The sequence below is a fragment of the Mesocricetus auratus genome, unplaced genomic scaffold (assembly GCF_017639785.1).
Source record: "Mesocricetus auratus isolate SY011 unplaced genomic scaffold, BCM_Maur_2.0 Super-Scaffold_100007, whole genome shotgun sequence".
Taxonomy (NCBI): Eukaryota; Metazoa; Chordata; class Mammalia; order Rodentia; family Cricetidae; genus Mesocricetus; species Mesocricetus auratus.
The window spans coordinates 81314214-81339717 of NW_024429191.1; the positions used below are offsets into that span (position 1 = coordinate 81314214).

At 52.7% G+C, this 25504-nt stretch overlaps 1 protein-coding gene across 1 annotated transcript in view; it reads left to right on the top strand.

Annotated features, from left to right (window-relative positions):
* Nucleotides 1-25504, top strand: part of Wnt3 (Wnt family member 3) — a 43474-nt gene that overhangs the window by 15960 nt on the left and 2010 nt on the right. Inside the window, exons 2-4 of the mRNA XM_013113259.3 lie at nucleotides 17428-17669; nucleotides 20640-20905; nucleotides 21669-22156. Coding sequence (XP_012968713.3) covers nucleotides 17428-17669; nucleotides 20640-20905; nucleotides 21669-22148 — 988 coding nt within the window. The 3' untranslated portion in view covers nucleotides 22149-22156. The remainder of the gene's footprint in view (nucleotides 1-17427; nucleotides 17670-20639; nucleotides 20906-21668; nucleotides 22157-25504) is intronic.

Genomic DNA, 25504 nt, shown 5'->3' on the forward strand with positions numbered 1-25504 from the left:
CATCCTGCATGAAGTGAATGAATTTAGTCCAGTGTCTCTATCCCAGAGGGGCTTGAAGATGAATGAATGATGTAAGCGTGAGTGGTGAATGAAGCCAGCAGTAAAGCCAGCCATTGCTCTGTGGTCCAGCTGGATCTCTTGTCCTATGAGGAGTCAGAAACTAGGGACACTTGAAGCTCTTTGGCCAGTGTCCAACCCTGCCTACAGTATTTCTGCAAAGCCTTCCTCCAACGCCCACGTGGAATGAGTCACTCAAATTAGGCCTCCTGTCACTGGTTCTGGGGCATCTGTTTCATAGGGAGGCCTGGAGCCCTTGCAGGATCGAGGCTTGGTTCCATGTGCCCCCGCCCCACCCAGTTCTCAAGAGTGGCCGCTTACTGCCTGGCTGCTGGGTGAACTCAGGCAGGGGAGGTCTCCTGTGTGTCCTTCCCAGTGACTGAAGGCACTATGATGAAGTCTGCAGGCTCTGGAGCCAGGCCAGATGTGTCCTTTACCTGCCAGTCTCTCCCTCAGCTTGGACAGCTCCTCCTCTTCTTCCTGCCCACAGCTACTCCACTGACTATGCCGGCAGGCTTTTGTTTTATAATCGGTGAGACAGGGTCTCTCTTTGTAGGCCTGAAACTCAATATGCAGACCAGGCTAGCTTCAAAATTATGACAGCTTCCTGCCTCTGCCTCCCAAGTACCGGGGTTAGAGTCACGTGCTACAACCATGGCTTTGCGTTTGTTGGGAGTTTTAGTTGTCGGTTAGTTTAAATTGAGACAGGCTCTCACATAACCTGGGCTGTCCTGGGACTCACTGTATAGTAGAGGATAAACTTCTGACCTTCCTGCCTCTGTCTCCAAGTTCTGGAATTACAGGACCACACTCAGTTTATGTGATGGCAGAGACGGAACTCAGGGCTTTGTGTGCATGAGACAAGAGCTCTGCCAAACGAGCTACGATCCCAGACTTTTTTTTTTTTTGCTTGCTTGCTTTGAGACAAAGTCTTACTGCGTAGCTCTGGATGGTATGGAGCTCATTGTGTAGGTAAGACTCTCCTTGAACTTGTAACGACTCTCCTGCTCCAGCCTCCCAGATGCTGGGATTACAAGTATGCATCATGCATGACACTGCTGAATATTTGTTGTTTTGATCCTTTATTCATCCCAACAAACTGGAGCCCATAACAGTGCATGGTTGGGTTTGGAGCGGGGGTGGGGGGTTGGAGTTGGAGGGAAAGAACACATAGGCAAACAAACAGAAGTTGGGCCGCCCAACGGTGGCCAGTGCTTTCATGGCAGACCCAGGAAGCTAAGTATACTGAGACGGAGATTGCTTTGACACCTGCGACTTCAGTGCCTGGGGCTGTAGCAGTGTCCTTGAACACTGTGTGGCGTACTGCCATGGTCCTCAGCCTCCTGCACAGGACTATGTGTGCTGCGAGATGTTTGCAGGCAGAACACTAGGACCACTTTCCCCAGGGTTAGATGCTCCAGGAGGTCAGACAGCAAGGACTGAGTATGTTAGGGGTTCACTTCTCACTCTGGGGCACACACCACAGGATCCCAGGCTTGGCCTTGAGCTCATCATTCCCCGCTTACAAGAGGAACCCCACAAGCTTCAGGGCAGCTGCTCCCTTCTCTTTACATTGGCCAGCCTGCATTCCAGTCCTGTCTTAGTTCTGCCCACCCAACAGAAGTGAACAGGGGGACTTTGCAGCTGCGGTGAAGGGCTGATACGATGCATGGACGCCAGGGCTGTTCACTGAGGAGAATCGAAGACTGGGGGCTTTAGTGACAGGCTACAGTCCCCTCAGCAAGGGAGGGCAGAACACAAAGTGATTCGGAGGGGTGTAGATGAGATTGCCTAGCAGGTGTTCCAAAGATGCTGTGGAGCTGACAGAGCCAGAGAATCTGGTGGAGAAAGGCTGACTGAGATCTTTGTGGCCTGGTAAGGAAGGAATTAAAGCAACTCATAGACCTCTGGTCTGCTGAGGGCTTGGCTAGTGTGAGGAGCAGGGGAGGCAGAAGTTGTGGTTTTTATCCTCTCTGCAGTGGTACAAGATAACAAGTGGTCACCAAGGTCAGCCTGAATGTCCCAGAGATGCAGAAGGACCCTGTTCGGTACTGACTCCTCAGCCTCAAGGAATCTTTATCAGCTAGACCCAAGAGTGCCCAGGTTCCTGCCAGTGTCCTTCCAGACTCACAGATGGTCCCGGCATTGATGCCTGTGGGGTCTGAACATGGCAGCTGACTGTCAGTCCCTGCCTCTGTCTCCTCTTGTCCCTGTGAGTTGGTTGGTGTCCTGCTTACATCTCTGTGTCTGAGATCCCTTTCCTCTGAGAGCAGAAGCACCCCCTTCTCCCTCTTGCCTATTGGTCCAGGTCTCACCCACTGGTGATACCAGATTCTGGCTGAATACATTTATTCTTCACCCACATATCAAGGGTTGCACTTGGTCAGAATGACTAAACAATTTTAAAAACAACGGTGCCAGCTGTAATCCCAGCTTCTGGGAGGCTGGGGCAGGGTAATTTCCATATATCAGAGGGCAGCCTGGTCTGCATAGTGAGTTCCAGGTCAGCCAGGCCTATACGGTGAGACCCTGTCTTAAGGTAATATAATACAATAATACAATACACCAGGCCCCTACTGGTTACCCATCCCATTCTGCCCTGTGACCCACTTCTAGGTTTTCTTGGCTCTTCCTGGAAGTTGGCTGTGTTCTTGCTACTTTCCTCCTGTGTGCACGGCCCCACTATTAGAATGCACAGTCCTCCAGGTGAGGGTTAGTGTAGGACACACATCAGGTACAGAATAAATGCATTCTGCCAGAATGAGTTATTACCGGCGGGTGGATCTAGACCATCAGACAAAATGGCATCAGTGTAGGAGGAGAAATCAAACTGCTTCAGGCCCCGTAGGTCCTTCTGAGCCTCTACTTTCTCACTGGTGCAATGGCAGCAGCCTGAACCCTTTGGGGCTTTTGGAAGGGTACATCTGAAGGAGGTTCTGGGACACAGCATTGTGGTCTCAAAGGTGCCCAGCTCCCCTGAGAACCCCCATGTCCCCATTGGCTCTGAGGGCCCACATCTTCTGGGCTTAGTATCTTAGAAGAGATTTGGTAATCTGAAATTTTCTGTGGTTACTTGAGCCCACGTGTTTTCCACCTCTGATCCTGGGAAGGGGGTCTCTTGTCCCCTGAGGTTGCCTGGTACACAGCCCTGCTTTAGTACAGAGACATAAACATCAAGGGTAAAAGCTCCACCAACATTCAAGAGAAGAAATATCCGTAGGCGGAGGTGTGAGTCCAGTGCTCAGCCTGAGCAACAAGACAGGCTTGAGTGTCTCAGCTCACCACTGACACGCTGTAGAGACCTTGTCCCATAAAAGTCTCTTCTTGATTTCTTAGCAACCTTCGTACCACCATCGCCAGCTGCATGACCCTGGACATGTCACCTAGCCTCTAAACCCATATCATCACCTGTCAAATGCAGATGATACCGTCATTGGATTCTTTGACAAATTAAAGGATGTATTTCATGTAAAGTGCTTGACCTGGTACCTGGCACAGAGCCAGGGTTCAATACATGCTGTCCTTTACAAATAATAACAATAACCACTGTGAGTGCCCTGGAAGTAGGTTCCCTCATTCCCTCACTCTTTTACACCAGAGCTCAGGAAATTATTTCTTCATGGTCTTCTTATTAACTACTGTCTCCCCAGAGAAGTGCACCCTGTATTAATCTTATTCACCACTGAGTATGCACCTGTAAAAGCACGCCCCTTTATTTCATTTATAGCTGTTTCCACAAGGCCCTCATTACCTCATCCCCCTGTTTTGTGGGTTCCTGTCTGTGGCCACATGGCCTCAGTCTGTGTTGGCATCTGCCCTCATGCTGAACACACAATTCCTTTGTAGACTTTGTAGAAAAATCTGTAATTTGTCCAAGCTCTATTGGCACAGGCCTGTAAACCACCTATTCAAGAGTGTGAGGCGGGAGAATGGAAAGGTCAAGGTGAACACGCACCGAAGAGGCAGAGGCAGGTGATTCTCTGTGAGTTCAAGGCCAGCCTGGTCTACGCTGTGGGTTTTAGATCAGCTGAGACTATATAGTGACACCCTATCTCACCAAAGGTGGTTAAAAAAAGAATGGCCAAGTGATGGTGGCACACATCTTTAATCCCAGCACTCAGGAGGCAGAGGCAGGTGTGATCTCTGTGAGTTCAAGGCCAGCTTGATGTACAGAGTGAGTTCCAGAACAGCTAGAGCTGTTACACAGAGAAACCCTGTCTCAGGAAAAAGAAAGAAAGAAAGCTTTCTCAAGGTGGGCTCCAGAACTTATTAAGACTCTATCTCTATATATTTGTATCTATATAATAGGAAAAGTGCTATTATATATGATATGTATAATATACGCATTGTAGGGCCGTTATATATTATATGCATAGCACAGCAATTGAGTACTTACGTAGCAGTGTGAAGCCTTGGGTTTAATCCTCGGTACTAAAAAGAAATCTGTAATTAGAATTCCCTGATTTAAATATGTATGTGTATATGAGAGAGAGAGAGAGAGAGAGAGAGAGAGAGTGTGAAAGAGAGAGAGAGCAGGGTCTTTTGTGCACAAAGCTCCTTCTCCAGAAGAAATGCACGAGACTGTAGAGGCAGAAATGCTTCTGGGGCCTTCTGGGATGGCAATGTTGGGTGCTCTGAGAGGAAACGACTGGACAGGGTGGATTCAGCCTGCTCTTTTCCCTCCTGGTTATGTGAAAGAACTCAGAAAGATGTGGATCCCTGTAGGAGTCAAGTCTTGAGACCTTGAACCCCAGGACTGTTTGTGGACACCCAGCATGTCTGAGTTTCTGTACTCACAGGCATGTAAAGTCCACTGCAAGGCTCAGAAATCTGGGTGGAGAAATCAGGGAAAGAGAAAAACGGCAGGGAAAGACAGATAGATATAAGGAGGAAAGTAGTATGGGCAGGGGTTGGGGCCCCCAGCGGTGCCTGAGACAGGGTTTCTTTTGAAAGTAATTTTCATTGGGACCTTCCTTTTCCAATGGATGCTAGTTAGCAAGCGGTTAGTAGTAAGGCTTTTAAACTCCAAGCCTGTGATTTATACCTGGCCTATGTAGATGAGGGACATGCCCAAACACTTTTCACTCGGCGCTGCTGATCAAAAAAACAGTTTGGCTGCTGAGGTTGTCAAGATGGAGGCTTGAGAAACCTGGAGCGCTAGGATGAGGACAACACCAGGGCTTGCGAAAGAAAGGCAGACCCACTCTGGGTACCAGGAAAGGATGTGTGGCGTGGGGCAGGGTGGGGTAGACAGGGCCCGACAATGGAGCCTCAAGAGTGGCCCCAGTCTCTGGCTCTTGGTCTGCTCCTTGAAATGCAGGGAGGACCCACTGAGCACTCAGACCCCTCATATCCTGTGGATGCGAGGTCTAGCGGACATCGTTACTGTGAATTTGAATTTCGCGTGTAGTAATCTTTGAGACCCAGCGGCCCTCGTCTGAGTACAGGAATACCTAATGGGGTCCTGCTTCGATCTGCCAGTGTGAGTGGGCACTCACAAACCCAGAGAGGAAAGGCCAGGCTCAGTGAGGAACTGGAGGCAGGAGCCCCGGACTGGTGAATGTGATGGTGTGGGTGTGGGGCAGGGGGTGCAGAGGAAGGTGTTGAGGCTCGCTCCTGGAGCGGGCCTGGGAGGGAGGAGCAGGCAGCGCTTTGAACTTGCGCGCAGTCTCCAGAAGGAGGGCGGGGGGAAGTCCAGGTGCCGGCCGGCTGCCTTCACCTGCAGATCCTTGGCGCTGTGGGGAACGAGGAGCTAGGAAGACCTCCTGGGAATGAGGTGGAAATACCCACCTTGAAAGGCACGGAGCAGGAACGTAGCCCTGAGCGCCGGGTGTGGCGAGGCTCCCGCCCCCCATCCCCACCCGCCCCCGGCTGCAGCCTGCGCACCTGCTGCCGCTGCCCCACTGGTGTCAGTGCGGGTGCCAGGGTCCATTCCAGGACCCCAACCTGGTGGTGCTCCCAACAACTGGGCCATCGCGGTTCCCGCGCTGCGCAGATTCCATCTAGAAGTCCCCACAAAGGAGTTGGGAGTTTCTATTGTTCTTCAAAGTTTTATTATAAAAATTGTTGATGGGGGCTGTGGATCTTGCTTAGAGGTTTAGGGTTGGCAGAGCGTGCTACAAGAGCCTGGCGTCCAACTCCGAAATGTAGGGGGAAAAGTGAACCAGAAACGTTGAAAGGGGGCAGGAGATGTAGCTCAGTGGGTAGAGTACTTCCCTAGCATATCTGAAGTCTTGGGAGCCAGGAGGGGCATAGCTTGTCCCAGGCTAGCCAGAGCTAGCTACATATACATAATGAAAAATAATACAAGGAAGAAGCATCTACATGCTTTCGAGTGCAGCCATTTTTAATGTTTTACCCATGCACGTTTGCTTTTGCACAATTGCAAAGTAAGTTCATCACGAACTCTGAGATCCGGATAGGTGAGGTTGGCCCTGACCTCAAGACTACATGCTGCTTAACAAAACCCCTAAGGATTCCCAATGATTTGGGTTTCTGGCAGTGTCCCCTATGGCCTTTACCCTAAGGGTTTTCAACCCAGTCATTTTGTGTCTCTTGCCTTCATTTTAACCTAAAAGTATTTCTCCTTGTGCCCAACACACTTTTCAAAATGACGTCGGCTCTTCAGAGAGGTATAGTCTGTAGTCTTTCATCACGTGACCTATTTTCAGGTAGTCTGCTTGCCTCTGTGGTGTCATATGGCTTGTTCCTCTGTCTCTCATTCCCTTGACCACTGAAGGTTGCATCTTAGGTCAAACATCTTTCGCTGTTGAACTTTATAGAGGAGGCTGGGTATCCGGCATTGCACCATCCCTGGCCATCCTGCTGTCCTACTTCTCTGGAGGTGTTTAATGGGGTTCCCCAGTCTCCTTCCCTGATGGGCTGGTCCAGCAGGTTAGTGTTGGAGTCCATGTGTCTGGGCTTTGCAAATCTTCCCCTGATAAGCTGGCTGCTTCAGTGTCTCACCTGCCTTCCTGACCCAAGCATCCAAGGGCAGTGATCATCATGGCCCTCCAAAGGGCATGGTATGGGAGGTGTGGAGAAAGGTGAGTTCCCAAGGCTCTGGATCCCGCAGTACCTGATATCTGCATTTGAAATGGCCAGGGAGGCACATAGGTCCCAGCCAGCAGCTCTACACTGCTCTTGGATTCAGTAGTTCTTACACGATTATATAACTATACCCACAAACATCTGTATGGTCTCCACGTCAGGCCCAGGGCTGGCCCAGGGCAACTGCCTCTGAAATGAAGATATACAGCAGGCTTGTGGCCCTCATGGAGCCCCCAGAGAGATGATCTGGAATGAGCTTCAGTCAATAGCTCAGCTTTCTGCATTGGACAACTCAGATAAGGACTTCCCAGGCTGTGTGCAGCAGCTGTGGAAAAAGCTCAAGAGAACCAGCAGGGTGGCTTCTGCCCTCCAGTTGTCATAGTGACAGCCTGAGTGATAGGGCAGTGAGGAATGACTGGGGAAGTCAGTGGGTACCTCTGGGTCCAAGGAGGCCTCCCCCAGGGCTCCTGTGCCCACTGGAAAGCCAGACTCGCCACTGAGTAGTTTCCAGTGAGTGAGACAATTTGTGCTCTAAAAAGTGTCACCACTCAGTGGAGAAATAGACTTGGGAAATAGCTTGGGAGGGTGTTCAGGGTCATGTTCTCCTTCCGATAAATTGAAGAGATGACAGAGATGACCAGAAGGAACAGTCTGAACTGGAGACAACAAGAGGGGATTTTAATTTCAGATCCTGAGAGGTGAATAGGAGCTCTAAGTGAAATGAATGGCTGGGCATGCTGTTTTGTCTTTTACCAAAACTTTGCTTGAAGGGAAAGCTACATGAGAATCCAGAACTGTTGAGACCAAGGAACTGGCCTTCTTCATTTCTTGGAACAATTAACCAGACCTGTCAGGCACCCACTTCTCCATTTGCAAGTGGGAGAGTGTCCCTGCCACCTGTAACTCTGACTTGGAGGGTCAACAAGGAGGAAGTGGTAAAAGGTTCAAAAGATCCAATGAAGCAAACTGGGTTTAGGGAAGGTTTGCGGTTCTGATTGACAGGTTGATAGGTGCACTCAGAGAGAAAGGGATGGCCAAATGGACTGGACTTTCTAGCCTAGAATACAGACGTCCCACTCAGCCCCTCTCCACTAGACACTCTGATCTTTAGAATTCCTACCCCAAATGGGACACCTCGCACTTGGTCAACTGCAGGATGCCTCTTCTCATAGGGTGGGGACCCCATCCTATATACACTAGGCAGGAAATATGCTGGTAATGCAGAGTCCCAGTGTGTTGGCTGATGCTCTTGTGAGACTTACAGGAGGTTCTGTGTGGTGTAAGGGCAATGGAGTTCCGAAGGCCTGACCATCCTCCCTTCACCAATTTGAGCCCGTGAAGGACATTGGATGAGTCATATCACTTTTGGAGGGCCTCAGTTTTCCTTAAGAAAATGAAGTTAATGGTCCCACCAAGCTTTGACATTTCATGACTTGATACTTTAATGGATTAGTTGGCTGTGTGACCATTTGCAGGAGACTTCCAGTGGCCTTTCAGGGCTGTCTATGTCCCACACACTTCCTCCAACCAGCCAGACACCAGTAAGGGACACTTTTCAGGTAGAAACTTCTATTCTACAAGCCTTTATTTCATAGCAACCTTTGACCCAGAGACCCCTGCTCTTGGTGGGATTTTGGGGATGTTCAACATCTCCTCCCTAGAAAGAATAAATGCATGTATGGGGGGGGGGGAGTAGGGCAGTCGCTGCAGCTGCTAGGCAGGGATGATGTGACCCAAGCAAGCCTTTGATCCTTGGCTGTCTTGTCTGTGACACAGACACCACCTACTAACTGTAGTGTCTGAGGCTAGGGGCCAGACCATGGGTTTCCAAAGGCAAGGACCTGACCTGCTCAGTGGGGGTGGGGAAGGGGAGATCATGGGATTCACTTGGGAACTGTCTGATAGGAAATGACTCAGTTCTTAACCCAAGCTCCTGGAAGTCATGTCTCTGAAACAGCTGGCACTTCTCAGAGAGACCTTCTTAAGGGTCTGAGGTTGGAGACCTCTGGCCCGACCCTGCCATCTCTGGATGTTCCGGGCAAAGTAAGCCCAGAGAAGGTGAATCAGGCCAGGCTGCAGAGCGAGCCATGGCTGCGGGAACCCCAGGCTCGCCCTTTGTTTCCACTTCCTCCTTTCCCCTCCCAGGTCTCTGGATCCCGCCTTCTCTCCCCACATTTTCTAACCCTCTGCCTTGCTCCTCAGGAGCCATCAGTCTGCTCCATGCTCCTCCAATCCTCAATTTAGCCAGGAGGGACAGTCCTTCCATCCCCTCCTCCCTTCTCCACTGTGATCCGACTCCACCTTCCTGTGAAATGGGGGTGGGGGGGCTGGCTCATGCTCACAACACCTCAAAAAACAGGTTTCAACATTTCACAGGTTTCAACATTTTTCAGGCGGCCTTGTCACACCTTATCAGATCAGGGCCTGCAGGCAGAGAGTAGACGTTGTTACATTCCATTCAGGCTGGGCTGTCATGGGTGGAAAGAGTCCGCCTGGCTCCACGGATGGAGGCAGGATGGCTACTGCTTCCCTCTGATAGGGGCTCAAGGGTGACCCCTTGGCTGCATGCTTCTCCCTACATCATCTTCTTCCTTCCATGGCTGTCCGGCATCCAGACTCTTTGGGGTCTTGAAGGGCTTGACCCCAAAAGGAGCTTCTAAAAGTAGCGGGTAAAAATGAGATGGAATTGCTCCCAGAATGCAAACAGACAGTCTTTTGGCCAGCAGAGGCAATAAGTTCTGTCGCTTGAGTCACATGGGACCCTCAGGGAGAAAGGAAGAAGAAGGCCACCCCGCCCTTCTCAGTGACTGCTTCCTTCCAGAAGGAATGACTTTGACATTGGTTTTCTTTCTTCGTGCCTGTGGGTTTCACCCCGTGGTGTAGCCTGACATCGAAATCCCCTTTCCTTCATGTTCTCCAAGAGGCTCTGCCTCCTGGCTCCTGTGTCATGCTTATGGTGGCCTTGGCGGCACGGGAAAGACTAGCCAAAGTCCAAAGACTCAGAGTTCAGCTGAGCCAGCCTGAGGAAACAGACACAGATGCTGGTCCCCAGACAGCTCTAGCTAGGTGGAGAAGGTCAGGCTGGAGGTAGATCCCACTTTGTCAGCCAGAAAAGAGTTTCCACAGGAGTGGGTGAGGTGATGGCTACACCTGGCTGAGGTGATTGATGGCTTAGGGTGAAGCAGAGTTTTCGCCTAGGGAGGAAACTATAGATAAGGGACAGTAGAGGAAGGAACAGAGTGATGACTGCCCACACATGCAGGCTGTTTGCCTCTGTAAGGACCAGGGGACAGAAGCCAACAACATAACCTATGGTCTCACAGGTGTTAGGCCCATTCATGTGAGGTTTGGGCTGGGCCACAGTCGAACCTCCCTGCCTGGGTACCACATTGTATCAGCGCCCCATCATGAAGCTTCCAGCTGACCCAGCTTCCCCAGGTACCTGTTGGGGATGCCTGGTCTAGAGGGCCATTCGACTCCACCATGAGCAACCGTCCTCAAGTGGGAATTACTTCCTTCTGCCTTCTTCTTACTCTCTGTGCTCCCACCCCACTGCCTGTAGGACTTACAGCTTCTTTTTCCTTTGCTTCTAGCCTTGATAGATGCTGTCCCCATCTTCCTGGTGACCCTGGACCCTTCCTCTCTTTTCCTCCTTATCCATAGCCTTCTCTCCGTCCCTGAAGCCCTTGTCGTGAGACAGTCAGCAGACCCCATCCTCTGCCACAGGCCAGGTTGCCCTCTCCGGCTCACCTGAGCCTGGTGGCATTGAGGCTTCTGGCAGTGGCTATGTGTGGCCAGGTCCCAGTACCAACCGTCACAGCAGCCTCCCAGCTGCTTTCCCAGCTTTTGATCTCCAGTGCACATGTGACTGATAGATCAACAGACCAAAGTCCAGCTCAGGATGCTTCAAGCTCTGCCAGCTTACCTGGAGTGGCATAAAGCTTGGCAGGTGGGGCCCCTCACCAGCCTTTCTTCCCTCATCTGTTCCTCTGAATAGCCCAAGACTTTAGGTGAAAGATAAAATGGTAACCCAGGTATACCAGCTGTTCTGAGGCCGCTCTCTGTTCCAGGTACTTAAGAGAACCCGGATGTAATTACCAGGTGCGCAGTTGCTGCTGATCATGGCAGCAGGGGTCTACTGGTCCCATTCTGGAAGACTCAGTGATCTTGCCCTATGATATGACAAAGATGACAGGGTTGTAAATGACAAGTGTCCAAGAACCATTTCCTGCCCATATGTGGCATCCATAGTGCCCTGAGCTGGTAGGAGAGGGCTTGTTGGTCTGTCGTTGATAGATGCCTCCTGGCCTGGGTGCTCTTCTGTGGGGCTTCATTCATCTCTGTGTTCCTAGCACCTGGAGCTCTGCCAGGTTTGGAGGCATCATTCAGTAACTGATGTTGAGTGAGCAGGCGCTGAGTGACTGTGTTTACCAGGGAAGGACTTGAGCCCAGCTGCTGGGAGCAGGCCCTCCATTTGCTTATTCTCCCTGGGCCCAGTCTGCCTACCCAGACTCAGGCAAACTGGAAACCCAGCCCTACTCTGGGTTCCTCCCTCTTCCCCTAAGCCCTGTATGTGAGCTGAATGTCTCTGTTCTTGCTAGATCCAGGAGGGCAGATGCTCCTCTGGGTCTGTGGGGTGAACCAAACAGTAAGGCTGGAAATACGGATACTTATCTCCATGAGAAGGGAAGGGCAAGGATTCCCATGATCCCAAGAAGAGCAAGATTGGCATGGCTTGACCCCGGAACTCACTCCAAGACCAATGGAGAGCCTTCTCCCCGTGTTGTGGCCCTGAGATACACCCTGTCCACTCCTCTGAGCCCCAGAGAAGCTTCTGAGAATGCGTCTTTATCATACCCTGGGACTCACAGGAAGGGACAGTGGTGCAGGGAGAAGAGCCTGTTGGTAATAAAGGGCTGTGGCTACGGCTCCTGATCTTTCCAGTCAACTGAGTGACCCAGAAAAACAACAAAACCTCTGAGCTTTGGTATCCCCATAAAACTAGAACAGACTGGTGTGGTACTCTCCAAAAGTTTCCTAAAAAGTTGAGGGATCCAGGTAGACATAGTCCTGGTGACTTTAGGCTATTATTAATTTATAAATCAAAGTGTTTAAGTACATTCCAATGTCATGCAATTACCACCATTATTTCTAGAACATTCTCATCATCCTAAACATTCATTAATGTGGGACATGAGCCTAAGCTGGGACTGCTGGATCCTATGGAAATTCTGTGTTCATTTTACACACACACACACACACACACACACACACACACACACACACACTCACACACACACACACACACTTTCAAACAAAAATAGTTAACAGTTAAGCAGACTGAACCTGGTGACCTCCAACACCTCCCTAAGCTCTAAGATCATGCGCTGGGAGGCTCTAAACTTAAAAGCAAACAAAACAAGCTAGGCTTGGTACCGGCTACCTGCAGGATGAGCCTGGTGTTGACAGGCAGAGCCATCCTGGGCCCAGCAGGGGCTCAGGCATGCTGGGGAGTAGTGGGAGTTTGCAGGTATTTAAGGCCACAGGGACACTTCTCTTTGTAAGTCAGTGCAGCAGCTAGGTTGCCCTGAATTCTCCAAGCTCGGTTGGCAGAGTGTCTTCATAGCAGGCACAAAGGCCCGAGTTTGACCCCCAGCACTGTATAAACTGGGTGTGGTGGCTCATGCCAACAATCCTCACACTCAGGTAGAGGCAGGAGGCTCAGGAATTCAAGATCCTCCTTGGCTACATAGGGAGTTCAAGGCCTGCCTGGGTTACTACATTCATCCCTGTCTCTAAAACAAAAGCAAAACAAGAGAGTTCTATTTCTCACCATGAAAAATACTAACAGGTCACTTGTGCTTTCTTTGGGACCCATAGCGGGTCTTTTCCCCATTTTCCTCCTAATTAATTATATGTGTAAATAAAGAATATAAACTAGCCAATTAAAATTGTTGTGTCTGAGTTGGATGTGGGGTGCACACCTGTGATCCTAGTACTCAGGTGTCTGAAACAGGAGGATTGTAAGGTCAAGGCCCGAATGGGCTACAGACTATGGTCTTGTCTCAGAGCACCGACTTCTAGGGCTGTAGCTCAGCAGTAGAGCCCTTGCCTAGCACCGGCAAGGTCTCAGGCTTCCTCTCAAGCAAGGAAAACTTTTCGTGTCTGATCTTGTCACATGCACACCCACCCATAGCCCTCCATCCGCAGGTGTCTGAATAGATGAAGAACTGAGTGGCAGTGAGGGCCTGACAAGGCCGTGGAAATGTTTTCATGCTGGCCTGATCGGAGAGTGGCATTTCTCTCATGTTCCCTATGATGGGCCTATGGCTTGCTGCCACCTATGGCCCATTCATCTGGCTGCTCATGTCTGTCTGAGCCCAGCTGGATGGTGGGTGGCTGGGATGAAGGATGAGCTGTCCCTGGGGCTGAAGGCAACAGGGCCTTGGGCAGAGCAGGGCAAGAAAGGGACAGGAGCTGGGTATAAATAGCCCCTACCCAGCAGGGCAGGCCTGGCAAGCCGTCTTGTCCTCCCCCTCACCAGCTGCTGGTGCCAGCCGTGCCTCAACCTCTTTTGGGAGCCTGGCCATCATCTCAGATCCTCACTGTAGGAAGTCCCTCAGCGGAACCGAGGAGTCTTGTCCTGTGTGTGGGTGCAACCTCCGGCCGCCTGCCTGGAACCTGCCGAGTGGGGGCATCAGGCCGGCTCTTTGGGGCATCCTCTGTTTCTTGCCTGGGAGCCCAAGTGTGCTGGTGTATGTATGTGGGGGGGGGCAATAAAAGACACGCCTCTTCGTGTAACATGCTGCAAACAAATTAGCCAGCCTTCTGTGGTGAGGTGCAGAACGCAGGCTACGAGAGGTTACTTCTGCCTGGGAGCTCATGGAAGTCTTCAGGAGTGACTCAGGATGGGTTTGCCTTGGGTGTGGGCTGCAGAGAGGCACTCAGGTGGAGGTCTGACATGTGCAAAAGGTGTGAAGCTAGCCTGAAGGCAAATCTAATCAAAGCCGCTCACCCTGGGGAGGGACGGAGAAGAGGAGGCTCTCATGCTGATTCTCCCAGGGGGGCACGTTTTTCTGTAATGGGGACAAGAAGTGGGTTACACTGATATGTCTGTGACGGCGGAATGTCAGCCATGCTGCGTGGGCACAGCTTAGGGCCGGCAGGGTATGTCTGGGAGGGCAGCTGTCCTGCAGAATTCAATCCCAAGGCCACAGCCTCAAGAGACCAAAGCTGTCCATAGATCTGAGCCCCGTCCCCAGAGGCCCTGGTTAATTACCACAGGATGTTCAGATCCACTGAGACCTTTGACCAGAGTGTCCTGGAAATGCTCCCATGCCCTTTGGTTAGTTGGAACATTCATCCAAGTCACACATGGCTTTGCTCAGAGTGACCCGACAGTCAGTCAGAGGGATGTGGTCTGCCAGCCCTGTCAGGGTTGTTGGTGAAGGGTCTCAGCTCTGTCCTGAGGCCTCCTTCTCATGTTTGACGGGAGGCAGCTTGGGGAATTCTGGTGTGTTGTACCAAGTCAGGGAAATGAGGACATGGCAGGAACAAAGCACTGAGGGCATGGAGCCTGTGGGAGCCACCATTCCTTGGGGGATTCTGATACGTCCGGCGCTGAGCTGTCTACCTCCACTGCTGTGAGGTCTGTCTCACAGATGGAGAAACAGGGTTGTGGAGAAGTTGCTTGGACAGGCAGTGTGAAGAAGACAGCTGGGTGTGAGCCAGGCTAAGGGGACAGGTTTGGAGTGAGCATAACTCAGGGTGATGAGACATCCATATTGACCCCTTGCTAGGTTTTCCTGTCTAATGACATGGGGGTGAGTGGCAGACTAGGGCTGTACTCTGGGAAAGGGCATGGTAAGGGGTTGTGAGGAGGGAAGAGAAGAGAGAACACATGCCAGGAGCAGAGCTCAGCTCCAGCACTCCGAGCCCTGCAGATCCAGGTAGGTTACTTAGCTTCCTTGCCTTGGTTTCCTTGTCTACAAGATGGGAGGCTGTTGATGACGACAATGAGTTTCTGCATCACAGATCTATGAGGATTAAACAGGTCGGAGACATAAGCATTTAGAACTGTGTCCAGCCAGGTCAGACCTTTGACACATGTTAGGTGTTTTCTTCTATACACAGGGTGGGCTCCCTCCAAGGCGTCATGTGCTACATACCATGAGACTCTGGGTTCACCATTGTGTCCCATTTAGACATGAGCCACCCACCAAGGTGTAGACAGCCTAGGCCTGAAGTTACACCAGCTTCCTGGGCACTCAGGTAGGCATTGTCCATAAGGCGGAGATGGGCGGCTTGCTCCGGACCTCTGGAGCCAGTCAGTCTAGTTTCTAACAGCAGTTCCTTGACTCTGCGGTCTATGCGGCTAGTGACGTCCTCACTGTGTGCTGGGCTGCTATCAGGCAACTCGAGGAAAGGACACTTAGTGAAGGAAGCCATCACGGTATGACATTAATGCCTCGGTGACCTCATTCTTTCTTTCCTACTCTTGTTGTCTCAATGAGACAGTCTCTTGTAGCCCAGGCTAGCTCACGATGCCTGAGCCTCTTCTCCCAAGTGTTGTGATTATAGGAATGCACCACCAGAGGCTTTGCTTTTTCAAAGCGGCTCAGGGCACGAGGCCCTGAAAGTTGGGGTTGGGGATACTCAGATCTGGACATGGCTCCTTAAAGTCACCAATGCAAAACCCCAGTTCTGCTTCCCTAGGCCCTCTTCCCAATCAACAAATGGGAAAACCTGGACTCCTTCCCCCGACAGCTGAGGCCAGAGGCTGCTGGAAGAGATGGTGCTGTGTGCTGTGTCTCTTGGAGTCTTTGGATTGAGCAAGACTCTGAGTGAGCGCCTAGTGTGTGGGGAGGATGCTAGGAGGCAGCCCATAGCGTATGCTGATTGGTCACACACTTGCTCCCAAGAAGCCTGAGGCAAGCGTTCTTCATTGGGGCCAGAGATATTAAAAAACTGACCAGGCCTGTTTTAGTGTAAGATGCTGAGTAACCAGAGTCTGTAAATGACCAGTGTTTGGTTCACCAGAGCCTAACCAAGGAAGCTTTTGTGTTTTCTTCTGACCCTCTCCAGAGACTTGCACCCAGCCCTCTTCCCAAGGCTCCTACATCCAAGGCTTGACCTTGGCCAATGCCCAGGTCACCTTCTTCTAGGACACTGCCCTCTCTCTCATGAGGCCACCCACGATGCCATTTCTGTTGTCCCTTTCTTGGGAAGAGGGAAGGAAAAACTAGAGACTCTGGCAGTGCCTCGATTTTTCTAGAATATTTAATCCTGCCCCCCACATGTACTTCCCAATATAAAAAATCCCAGGTTGAAGAATGAGGGGTGGAAGAGTGGGCAGCTAGACTGAAGAACAGGGTTGGGGGAAACGTCTGCTGAGATTTTCCTTTTGCTCTTGAGTTAAAACTACTCACGACAAAAAATAACGACAACAACAAAAAAACAAAAAACAACAAAACAAAAAACCCCGGCGGTCCACACACCCTTAGTCCCAGCACAGAGGTAGAGGTAGGTGGATCTCTGTGAGTTCAAGGCCAGCCTGGTCTACAGAGTGAATTCCAGAGAAACAAAACAAAAATAAGCATGAAACAGAGCCTCTCTGTCTCTGGTGAGAGGGAGGTGGCACTCTAGAAACTTCTGAGGAACTATAAAGATGGTGGTGGAAGCCCTAGTAGACAGCATTTGATGCCATCAGAGATTGTGTGTGTGTGTGTGTGTGTGTGTGTCTGTGTGTGTGCAAGCTCTGCTGAGACTTGTGCTTTTGGGTTTTTTGTTTGGTTGGGTTTTTTGTTTGTTTTTTGTTTTCCTAAGAGGGAACTGGAGTCACAATGGCCTCTGCTTCCTTTGTCCTTTATGTTTGGATTCCTTCCCGCAAATGGCTGTTAGTCTCCACGTGTCCCATGAATCCTAGAGTCCCTGGGAGATTGCTCAGCAGGAGTCCTGCAATTCCCACCAGGCACTGGGCAGAACTTGATCTCAGCCCCAATGCTACATTTCCAGGCCAGGGTTATTTTCATGACACAGTACAAACCCACAAAGTGCCTCCTCCACCAGAGGCTCTGCTGCTCCCCACACCCCACAAATCAGATGTGCCCATGTCAGAGGGACACTGCCTACACCAGTGCTGTGCCCTTTGTGGGACACCGTGTCTCCCAAGGAAGTCAAAAGCAGCACATGAGGTTCCAGGCTTCTCAGAGCCGTGGATCGTACCCCCCCCCCACTCCACTCCCTCCTCTGTGAAGACGTGACATCCATCCTGGGCCATGTGCTTTGTGTCTACAGCGCCATCCCGTTGTCTGCCTGCAGGTCCCTGGCCCTGGGCCAGCAGTACACATCTCTGGGCTCCCAGCCTCTGCTCTGCGGCGCCATCCCAGGCCTGGTCCCCAAGCAACTGCGCTTCTGCCGCAATTACATCGAGATCATGCCCAGTGTAGCAGAAGGTGTGAAGCTGGGCATCCAGGAGTGCCAGCATCAGTTCCGGGGCCGCCGATGGAACTGTACCACCATAGACGACAGCTTGGCCATCTTTGGGCCTGTTCTGGACAAAGGTACTCACCGGGGGCTGGGCGGGAGGTGCCTGGGAGAGTGGAGGTGGCCTGAAGGGTCCCAGGACCCTGCCCCCCCTCCTCCCACCGTGGGAAATTCTGAGTCCAACATCTCCCTAGGAGGTTAATAAAGCTGGCGGAAAGTGGGTGGGGCCCATCTCTGGGTTGACCAGGCCGTCTCCACATCACATTTTCTCCAGTGCTGCTGGGGGCTGGGTAGCCATGAGTCCTGAGACGGGAGGGCAGGCACCAAGGAGCCCAGAGCCGTCCTTCCTGGCTGACACAGCGGGGACCCAGGCTTTGATGTGGACATGTGCGACATTTCCCTTATGCTGTGTTAAGTGCTATGCAAATAGAGCTTTGGGGCGGGGGTGGGATGGTGCCAGGCTTAGGTGTTATGCCATGGAAAAGTCTCCAGGATCTGAGGAAGCTGCCTGGTGTTGGTAGCACTGCATGGCCTCCAAGGGTCCCCTGAGAGTTCCTGTTGGTTCCCATGTCCTGAAAGCAAGATATGCCCGTAAACTGGTGGCCTGTAGACCGCTCTCAGCTATCTTGAGACCTGGAAGTGTAAACAGCTGTGACCCTAGTGGGCGACTTTGTGCATGGGGTATAAGAGAGAGATGAGTGGGGCAACTGCTCCTAAGAAGGGGACTTTGGCTCCAGAACCTCTTGTGTCCAGGAATTTAATGACCCTAGCTGAGATGGCGGGAGGGGGGGGGGGAAGCTCTTCCTCTTAGAAGGAATTGGTAAAAGCTGCATCCACAGCCAGGAAGAGGAGGGGTGAGCTGAGTTTGGGAGAGGGGAGGTGACTACTCTCCCGATTGGAGTGAATTCCGCTCCCTCCCCCCCCCCCCCCCCACCTGTGCTTCAAGTGCGAAGGGTCTGTACAACCTACAGGCAAAAGACGCAGGCTATTGTCATGGGACAGGAGGGCAATTAGCAAATCAATGGATGATGATTCTGTTTACGCTTCTATTATCAAAGCTAATTATTCCTTGTTTACATAAAAGGTTTGGCCTCTAATTGGGGCCAAGTGGCGGCGGCGGCTGGCTTTTCAAACCTGATCTCGCCCGCCTGTTGGTCTCACTGCCTTCCGGCGCCCCACCTCAGTCCAGGTAGCGCTTAATCAAACAGCCCGGCGTCCCGACGCCTCCCCAAAAGCAACACTGGCCTTCTGAAGACGCCTCCCGCCCAGGACATCGTTCACCCAGACCTTTCAGCTTTATACCGGTTCGCTGTGGGTTGTGCCACCTGCCTTGGTCCCACGGCAAGAGGGCAGTTTGTGCCCCGGTGTGCAAGGGATATGGGGCTGAGACATTGGGATTTGATGAAGGCGGTGGGTCCTGTCCACTTTTGCTCAAGTCCCACAGCAGGTGTGGGGTGGGCTGCCGGAAGGCTCGAGGCCGAGGTCCCCCGCGGCTCCCCGAGGGCGCGAGCGCCGCCCCCCGCCGCGCGCCCGCTGCGGTCGCCGCGCCATTCACACGCCCTCTGGCCGCCGCCTCCCGGGGATCGCGCTGCCCGGCGCCGGGGCTGGGGGCGCGGCCCGGCCGCGGGAGCCGCCCGTTGCTACGCGGTGGCGGCCGGCCCGGCGGCCGGGGCCCGGCGGCCGCATTATGCGGGTAATGCGGTGTGACACCGCGCGAACAAAGGCGGATTGAGCGGCGCAGCGGGCCCCGCCGGACGGGGACCGGCACAGCGGGGCTGGCAGCGCCGCTCCCAGGCTAATCCCCGCCCCGCCCCCGCTACCCCCGCGGCCTCGGCGCTGGGAACCGAGCGTGGCGGGGCCAGGTCGCCGGAAGCCAGGGGCGCCCTCCCCTGGGGCGCGCGGGCCTAGAGGCCCGGATCACCACGGCGCACTGCCCCCGGGCCCGCTGCGCTACTGCTCCAGCTCTGTCTTCGCGATCCCCGCCAGGCTACGGGGAAAGTGGGACGCGCCCCTGCTGTGCAGGTGGCGCTTGAGGGCATCGTTCCAGCAGAGGCTGCTGTGGCTATGAGGACCTTGTATTAAGGATGGGCCAAGATCTAGCATAGGAGTCCTAGGTCAGTCTTCCTGTGCAACATGGCACTACCCGCTCTGGGGTCCTATAAGAAGAGATGCTGGGCCTCTGGTCTCGCAGTGCTGTCTATAAAATAGAGTTTAGAACATTTTAGGGAATAAAGCACCCGAAAGACAGATCTGTGCGTGCGCAGCATTCAGGAGGATGACTCTCACTGTGACAAGGCTAGCGACATTTCCTCTTCCCGGGACTCTGGGGCCAGAGGCAGGAAAACTGCCCTGTGTCTCGGCCCCTGTGGCTCTTAAGGATGTGGACGGGGAGTGGGCAACTATGGCAGGAGAAGCTGCACCCATTTTTACAGAGTGTAATAACGAAGCTCTAATGAGGAATCTGCCTTCGGGGAACCGAGATTCCGGTGGAACATGGGCTGATTAGTAGGTTTAGGCTGCAGATTCCAGTCCCCCGAGTAGAGGGCTCAAAACTGTTTTGGGAAGGTGTGCGTGTGAAAAGTGTAAGGTTGGGGCTGGAGAAATGGCTCAGAAGTTAAGAACACTGATTGGTCTCCCACAGGTCCTGAGTTCAATTCCCAGCGATACACATGGTGGCTCACAACCATCTAGGATCTGGTGTCCTCTTCTGTCATGCATACATACATGGAGTCAGGATGTTGTATTCATAATAAATAAAACTTAAGGTTGGAGACCCAGAGTCAGGCGGGGCATGGTCATCTTAGCTCATCAGTGATCATTCCTGTCCCATCAGAGACCCTTCAATCATAGCACTATTGCAGCCCTGGCCTCAGTTTGCCCATTCGTAAAGCAAGAATACTAATTAGGGTTGGACTCTTTAAAGAGGAGCAGGAGGGCACCTGGCTCTTCCCTAGGTGACTGGTGAGCCTTGAGCTCTTTCCCAGCCCCCAGAGGCAAGGTTGTGTTAGACTCCAGCCTAAGCGTCCTCTCCCGACATCCGTCTGCAGCCACCCGCGAATCAGCCTTCGTGCATGCCATCGCCTCGGCTGGTGTAGCCTTCGCTGTCACGCGCTCCTGCGCCGAGGGTACCTCCACCATCTGCGGCTGTGACTCGCATCATAAGGGGCCACCCGGAGAAGGCTGGAAGTGGGGAGGCTGCAGCGAGGACGCCGACTTCGGGGTGCTGGTGTCGCGGGAGTTTGCGGATGCACGGGAAAACAGACCTGATGCCCGCTCGGCTATGAACAAGCACAATAACGAGGCAGGCCGCACGGTGAGTCAGCTACCCACAACTCTGGGGGGTGGCGGGCACCAGGGATCCCCGGCCCTCCTGGCCCAGGATCCCATCCACACCCCTATAGTACCCCCTTGACCACCTTCCTTTCTCTCTCCCAACTGCTCCTGAGTGGGTTGTCACTTTTAAATTTTAAGTACATTTGTTTGTTCGTTGTGTGTATACAGTACGTCTGTGTGTATACATATGTGTGTGTGTGGAAGTCAGGGGACGACTTGTGTGTATACACGTCTGTGTGTATACATATGTGTGTGTGGAAGTCAGGGGACGACTTGTAGGAGTCGGTTCTCCCCGCTATGTAGGTTCTGGTATCAAATCAAATCAACCTGTTCCTGGTTCTTTGGGGGAAGTAAGTCTGCCAGGGAGTGTGGCTGCCCTCTCTATAGGAGCAAGCAACTGCAGGCTCTAATATGTTGTTTGGCAGGCTGTCTAGTAGGTCTGTGATGTGGTTGTGGGGTGGGGACTGACTTCTGAGTCCAGCCCTCCCTGTTCCCTATGGCTGTGGAACCTTGAGCCCATCACTTAGCTCAGCCTTGCCTTGCAGGTGGCTCATCCCCTAGTTTCACTGCTTGCGTGGATGGGATGTGAATGTGAAGCCTGCCAGGGCTTGGGGTGTGACTAGGGACACTGGTTCCCATCCGTTCTTCCTGACATGGAGTAAGGGGTAAAGGAGGGTGTGGCACAGAGGGGAGGGTGCCCCGGGTGGGTCAGACTGGGCTAGCTGCTGCTCCTTTCCCCTCAGACCATCCTGGACCACATGCACCTCAAGTGCAAATGCCACGGGTTGTCAGGCAGCTGTGAGGTGAAGACCTGCTGGTGGGCCCAGCCCGACTTCCGTGCCATTGGCGACTTCCTCAAGGACAAGTATGACAGCGCCTCGGAGATGGTGGTGGAGAAGCACCGGGAGTCCCGAGGCTGGGTGGAGACCCTGCGGGCCAAGTATGCACTCTTCAAGCCACCCACTGAGAGGGACCTAGTCTACTATGAGAACTCCCCCAACTTTTGTGAGCCCAACCCCGAGACGGGGTCCTTTGGCACCAGGGACAGGACTTGCAATGTCACCTCCCATGGCATCGATGGCTGCGATCTGCTGTGCTGTGGCCGTGGCCACAACACGAGGACGGAGAAGCGGAAAGAGAAATGCCATTGCGTCTTCCACTGGTGCTGCTACGTCAGCTGCCAAGAGTGTGTCCGCATCTACGACGTGCACACCTGCAAGTAGGGAGCCAGGTAGGGTGCAGGGCTGCCCTCCCCGCCCCTCTGCTAGGCCTGCCTTCCTGTTGCTAAGCGTCCCGAGCCAAACAAGTTCCCCCAGCCAAAGCAGGGCTCCAGGGCTTCCCACATGTCCATGGGGATGGACTTGGGCAGTGATGTAGCAGATTGGTACCAGGCTTAGATAATGACCGACGGTGCGCGCATAAGCCACAGGCAATTGATTTAAAAAATCTGACACAAATTAGCTATGATGAGCTAGACCAGATTTGTTCATGGCTGCTGGCTGCCATTACTGAGCATCTGTGCAGCCAGAAGAGAGATGCTGAGGTCTGGTCCCAGCTGTGCCCCTAATTTTCATGTCTCAGGGCCTTAGTTTCTTTACTGTCCAAAGAGGAGAGGTTCGAATGCCAGAAACAGGAGCTGGGTATGGTGGTCTTGGCCTTTAATCCCAGCACTCAGGAGGCAGAGGCAACCGAGTCTCTGTGACTTCAAGGTCAGCCTGGTAGACATGGAAAGTTCCAGAACAGCCAGGAATTCATAGTGAGACCCTGTCTTAAAAAAAAAAAAACCCTGAAACAGTGGGCTGCAAAGTCTCTCAAACCCTGGGGCAGAGTCATTTCACATCAACCATGGACTAAGAGGGAAAGGTTTGACCTAGCACAAATCCTCCAGAGCTTGGGGGAGTGGGTGGGGGGAGCAAGATCTGAAGCTTGGGTGGGGCAGGGAGCACTCTCACCAAGTTTATGAAGGGAGATGGGAAGATGGGAAGGAGAAAGGATCCCAGTTCAGAGTGACTGTGGTGAGTAATCATGGGATAAAAGGCCTGGTGGATTAGCTCCCAAGCTTCCCAGGGGTGGCATGCGTAGGAGGACCCAGGGGAGGTCAGCCTAGAAGCAGAGTGGTCCTAGAGCTTCTGACAGGGGAGGTGTCTCAGGCCAGTGTGGCCCTTCTCTCCATCCTCCTCTCCCCTGAGAAGGGTGTGCTGTGCACTGCAGGCTTTGCAATTAGGTCCCACTGTCAACCAGCAACTCTGGCTTCAGCATCTGTTACCTCTCCTGAGCTGCTGTGGGGAAGAGGGAAAGAACACCTGGGCGGGGCTTGACTGATGGAAAAGCAGCTTGCTCTCAGTTTATGGCTGGCCGGGGCAGTGCATTCCACCTGCTCACCTTGGAGCCGGTGACACACAGAAGCTGGTGGCTTGTGTCTGCACCGTGTAGGGCTTGGGGGGGGGGTATCTGACATCCCAGGAACTACCTTTGATTGAAGGGTGATACCCTTCTCAGCCCATCTGAGAAGCTCCTTATGGGGCTTACATTCCATCCCAGGAGGGTCTAGAACCAAACAGGAGGGGTGAGTTTTCCGTATCAGGGTCAAGGGTAGGAAGAACAGCCGTTGAGCCTGAGCACTCACTTGCCTGCTACTGAACCTTGCCCGCCCCACATGCACAGTGATGGTGGAATGGGGAGCCTTGCTGAGCACTTATAAGGCTTAAGTCAGCGGGTGTGAATGTTCCTCTGAAGCTAGCTCTAGTTAGAAGTATCAGAGGCCATGAGAGCTTTGGCATGGGGTTGCTGCAAACGAACGGCACCACCTTGGCATTCTTTCTGCTTTTTGGAAGGATAGGAGAAAAGTCAGCGAGTACGGAGACTCAGAGGCTAACAGTAGTGTTGAGGTGGAAGGAATGTCAGAAAAGCATGGGTGGTCACCTTCTCTGAGACCCACTATGGCAAGAAGTATCCCTGCCGCCCCAGTCAGATGATACCAGCTCTGGCCATTTTGAGGAGCTGTGGGTGTAGTCTCCTACTGACCAGGTAGGCGGGCCATTTGTCTAGCCTGCCCATTTCACTGAAGGACAGACTGAATTAGTGGCCTAGACAGACTCACGTGCTTGCCCCCTAAGTCTGCTTGCTAAGGCCACAGCATTGGCAGTCCACACCTCATACTGGACCCATGGGGGCAGTGTAGGTCCCAGACACAGACCCCGATACAGACTCAGCCCTTGCCTTTGTGGGCAACTGGACTCCTCCAGGCAGAGAAGGAAGTTCTGGGTAGGCCTTTGATGTCCAGAAAATTGCTTCAATCCAACCCTTGTACTAAAAACAATCCCCTAAGGAGAATCCAGTGTAGCTGGGTAGTAGAGTACTTGTTGCACCCTGGGTTTGCTCTCAAGTGCTATGGAGGAGAGAAAGCAGCTCCCTTTCTTTATCTTTCTACCATAGACACTTGGTGCTTTTCCAGTATCCTGCAGACATGGTTTCAAGACCATGTAGGTCACAGCCTCAATCCTGCCACATAGTGGGGCTCTCAAATCCCACACTTCCGGATAAGAAGGGAGCTCCCTCACTGTGATGTCCTTTGCCTCTCTGAGCCCTGGTTTCCCCTTGGGAAGATCTGTGCCCTGCAGGACTGCTGGGAGCCTAGACACAGTCATGAAGAGTCTGGCCTGGGGTCCTGTGCTCAGAGGCCTCTGAGTCTCTGAGGCCCAGCAGGGCTGGACAAGAGTTACTTTCTCTAGGCTCTTGCAGCCTGGTTTGTCTGAAGCTGGTTGAGACCTGCTTCCTTCCCACTCTCTCAGCCCTGTAGATGCTACTACCGATGGAACCCAAGAGACCAGCAGGCAGGGAGACAGCAGGCAGAGAGAGTCTCTGGCATTTTTCTTGGCAGAACAGGCAGAGAAGGAGCCACAGAGCAGAGCCCTCCATACCGTCCATAAGCACAGTGACAGCACCCTTGTCCATCCTAAGTGGGGAAGACACTTTCTTCACTGCTTGAGTGTTGTCCACTGTCTCCAGTCAGCCCCTGGCTTGGTACCTGAATGCTGATAGTTACAAGCATCAAGTTTGTGCTTCTTATCCCTATGTTGGAAAAGCTATGGGCCCAGTCACCTCATCTGACTGGCCATACATCATGGGTCTGTCACTAGTCTTTTGTGGAACCTTGAGCATAGCCAGGCCATCTTTCTCTGTCTGGTTCATCTCTGCCACTTCTGCAGCTGAGGGGAGCTGGGGGTGCCTAGGAGGTGGCCTTGGTACCTCAAATTCCACGGGATAGGACTGAACAGAGGGAATTAACATTCTCAGTAGTGGGAAGGGATTCATCATAATTAGTTACATAGATTCCCTTTCTTTTGGACAATTCGCAGCAAGCTGCTGGTGCCGGGGGCAGAAACACATAGCATATGTCTGGTGGTACGAATCCTTCTGGGGACTGACTGGTTCCTTAGACGACCCGGTTTCTTCATGTCTACATAGGACAGTCGTTACTTACAGCGGGCTTCCTGAGCTGGAAGGAGGTTTGAGTTTTGTGGATGCAGGCTCTACTGTTCCTGCGGATGGCATGTCCTTCCACAGCAGGCTCTGAGGT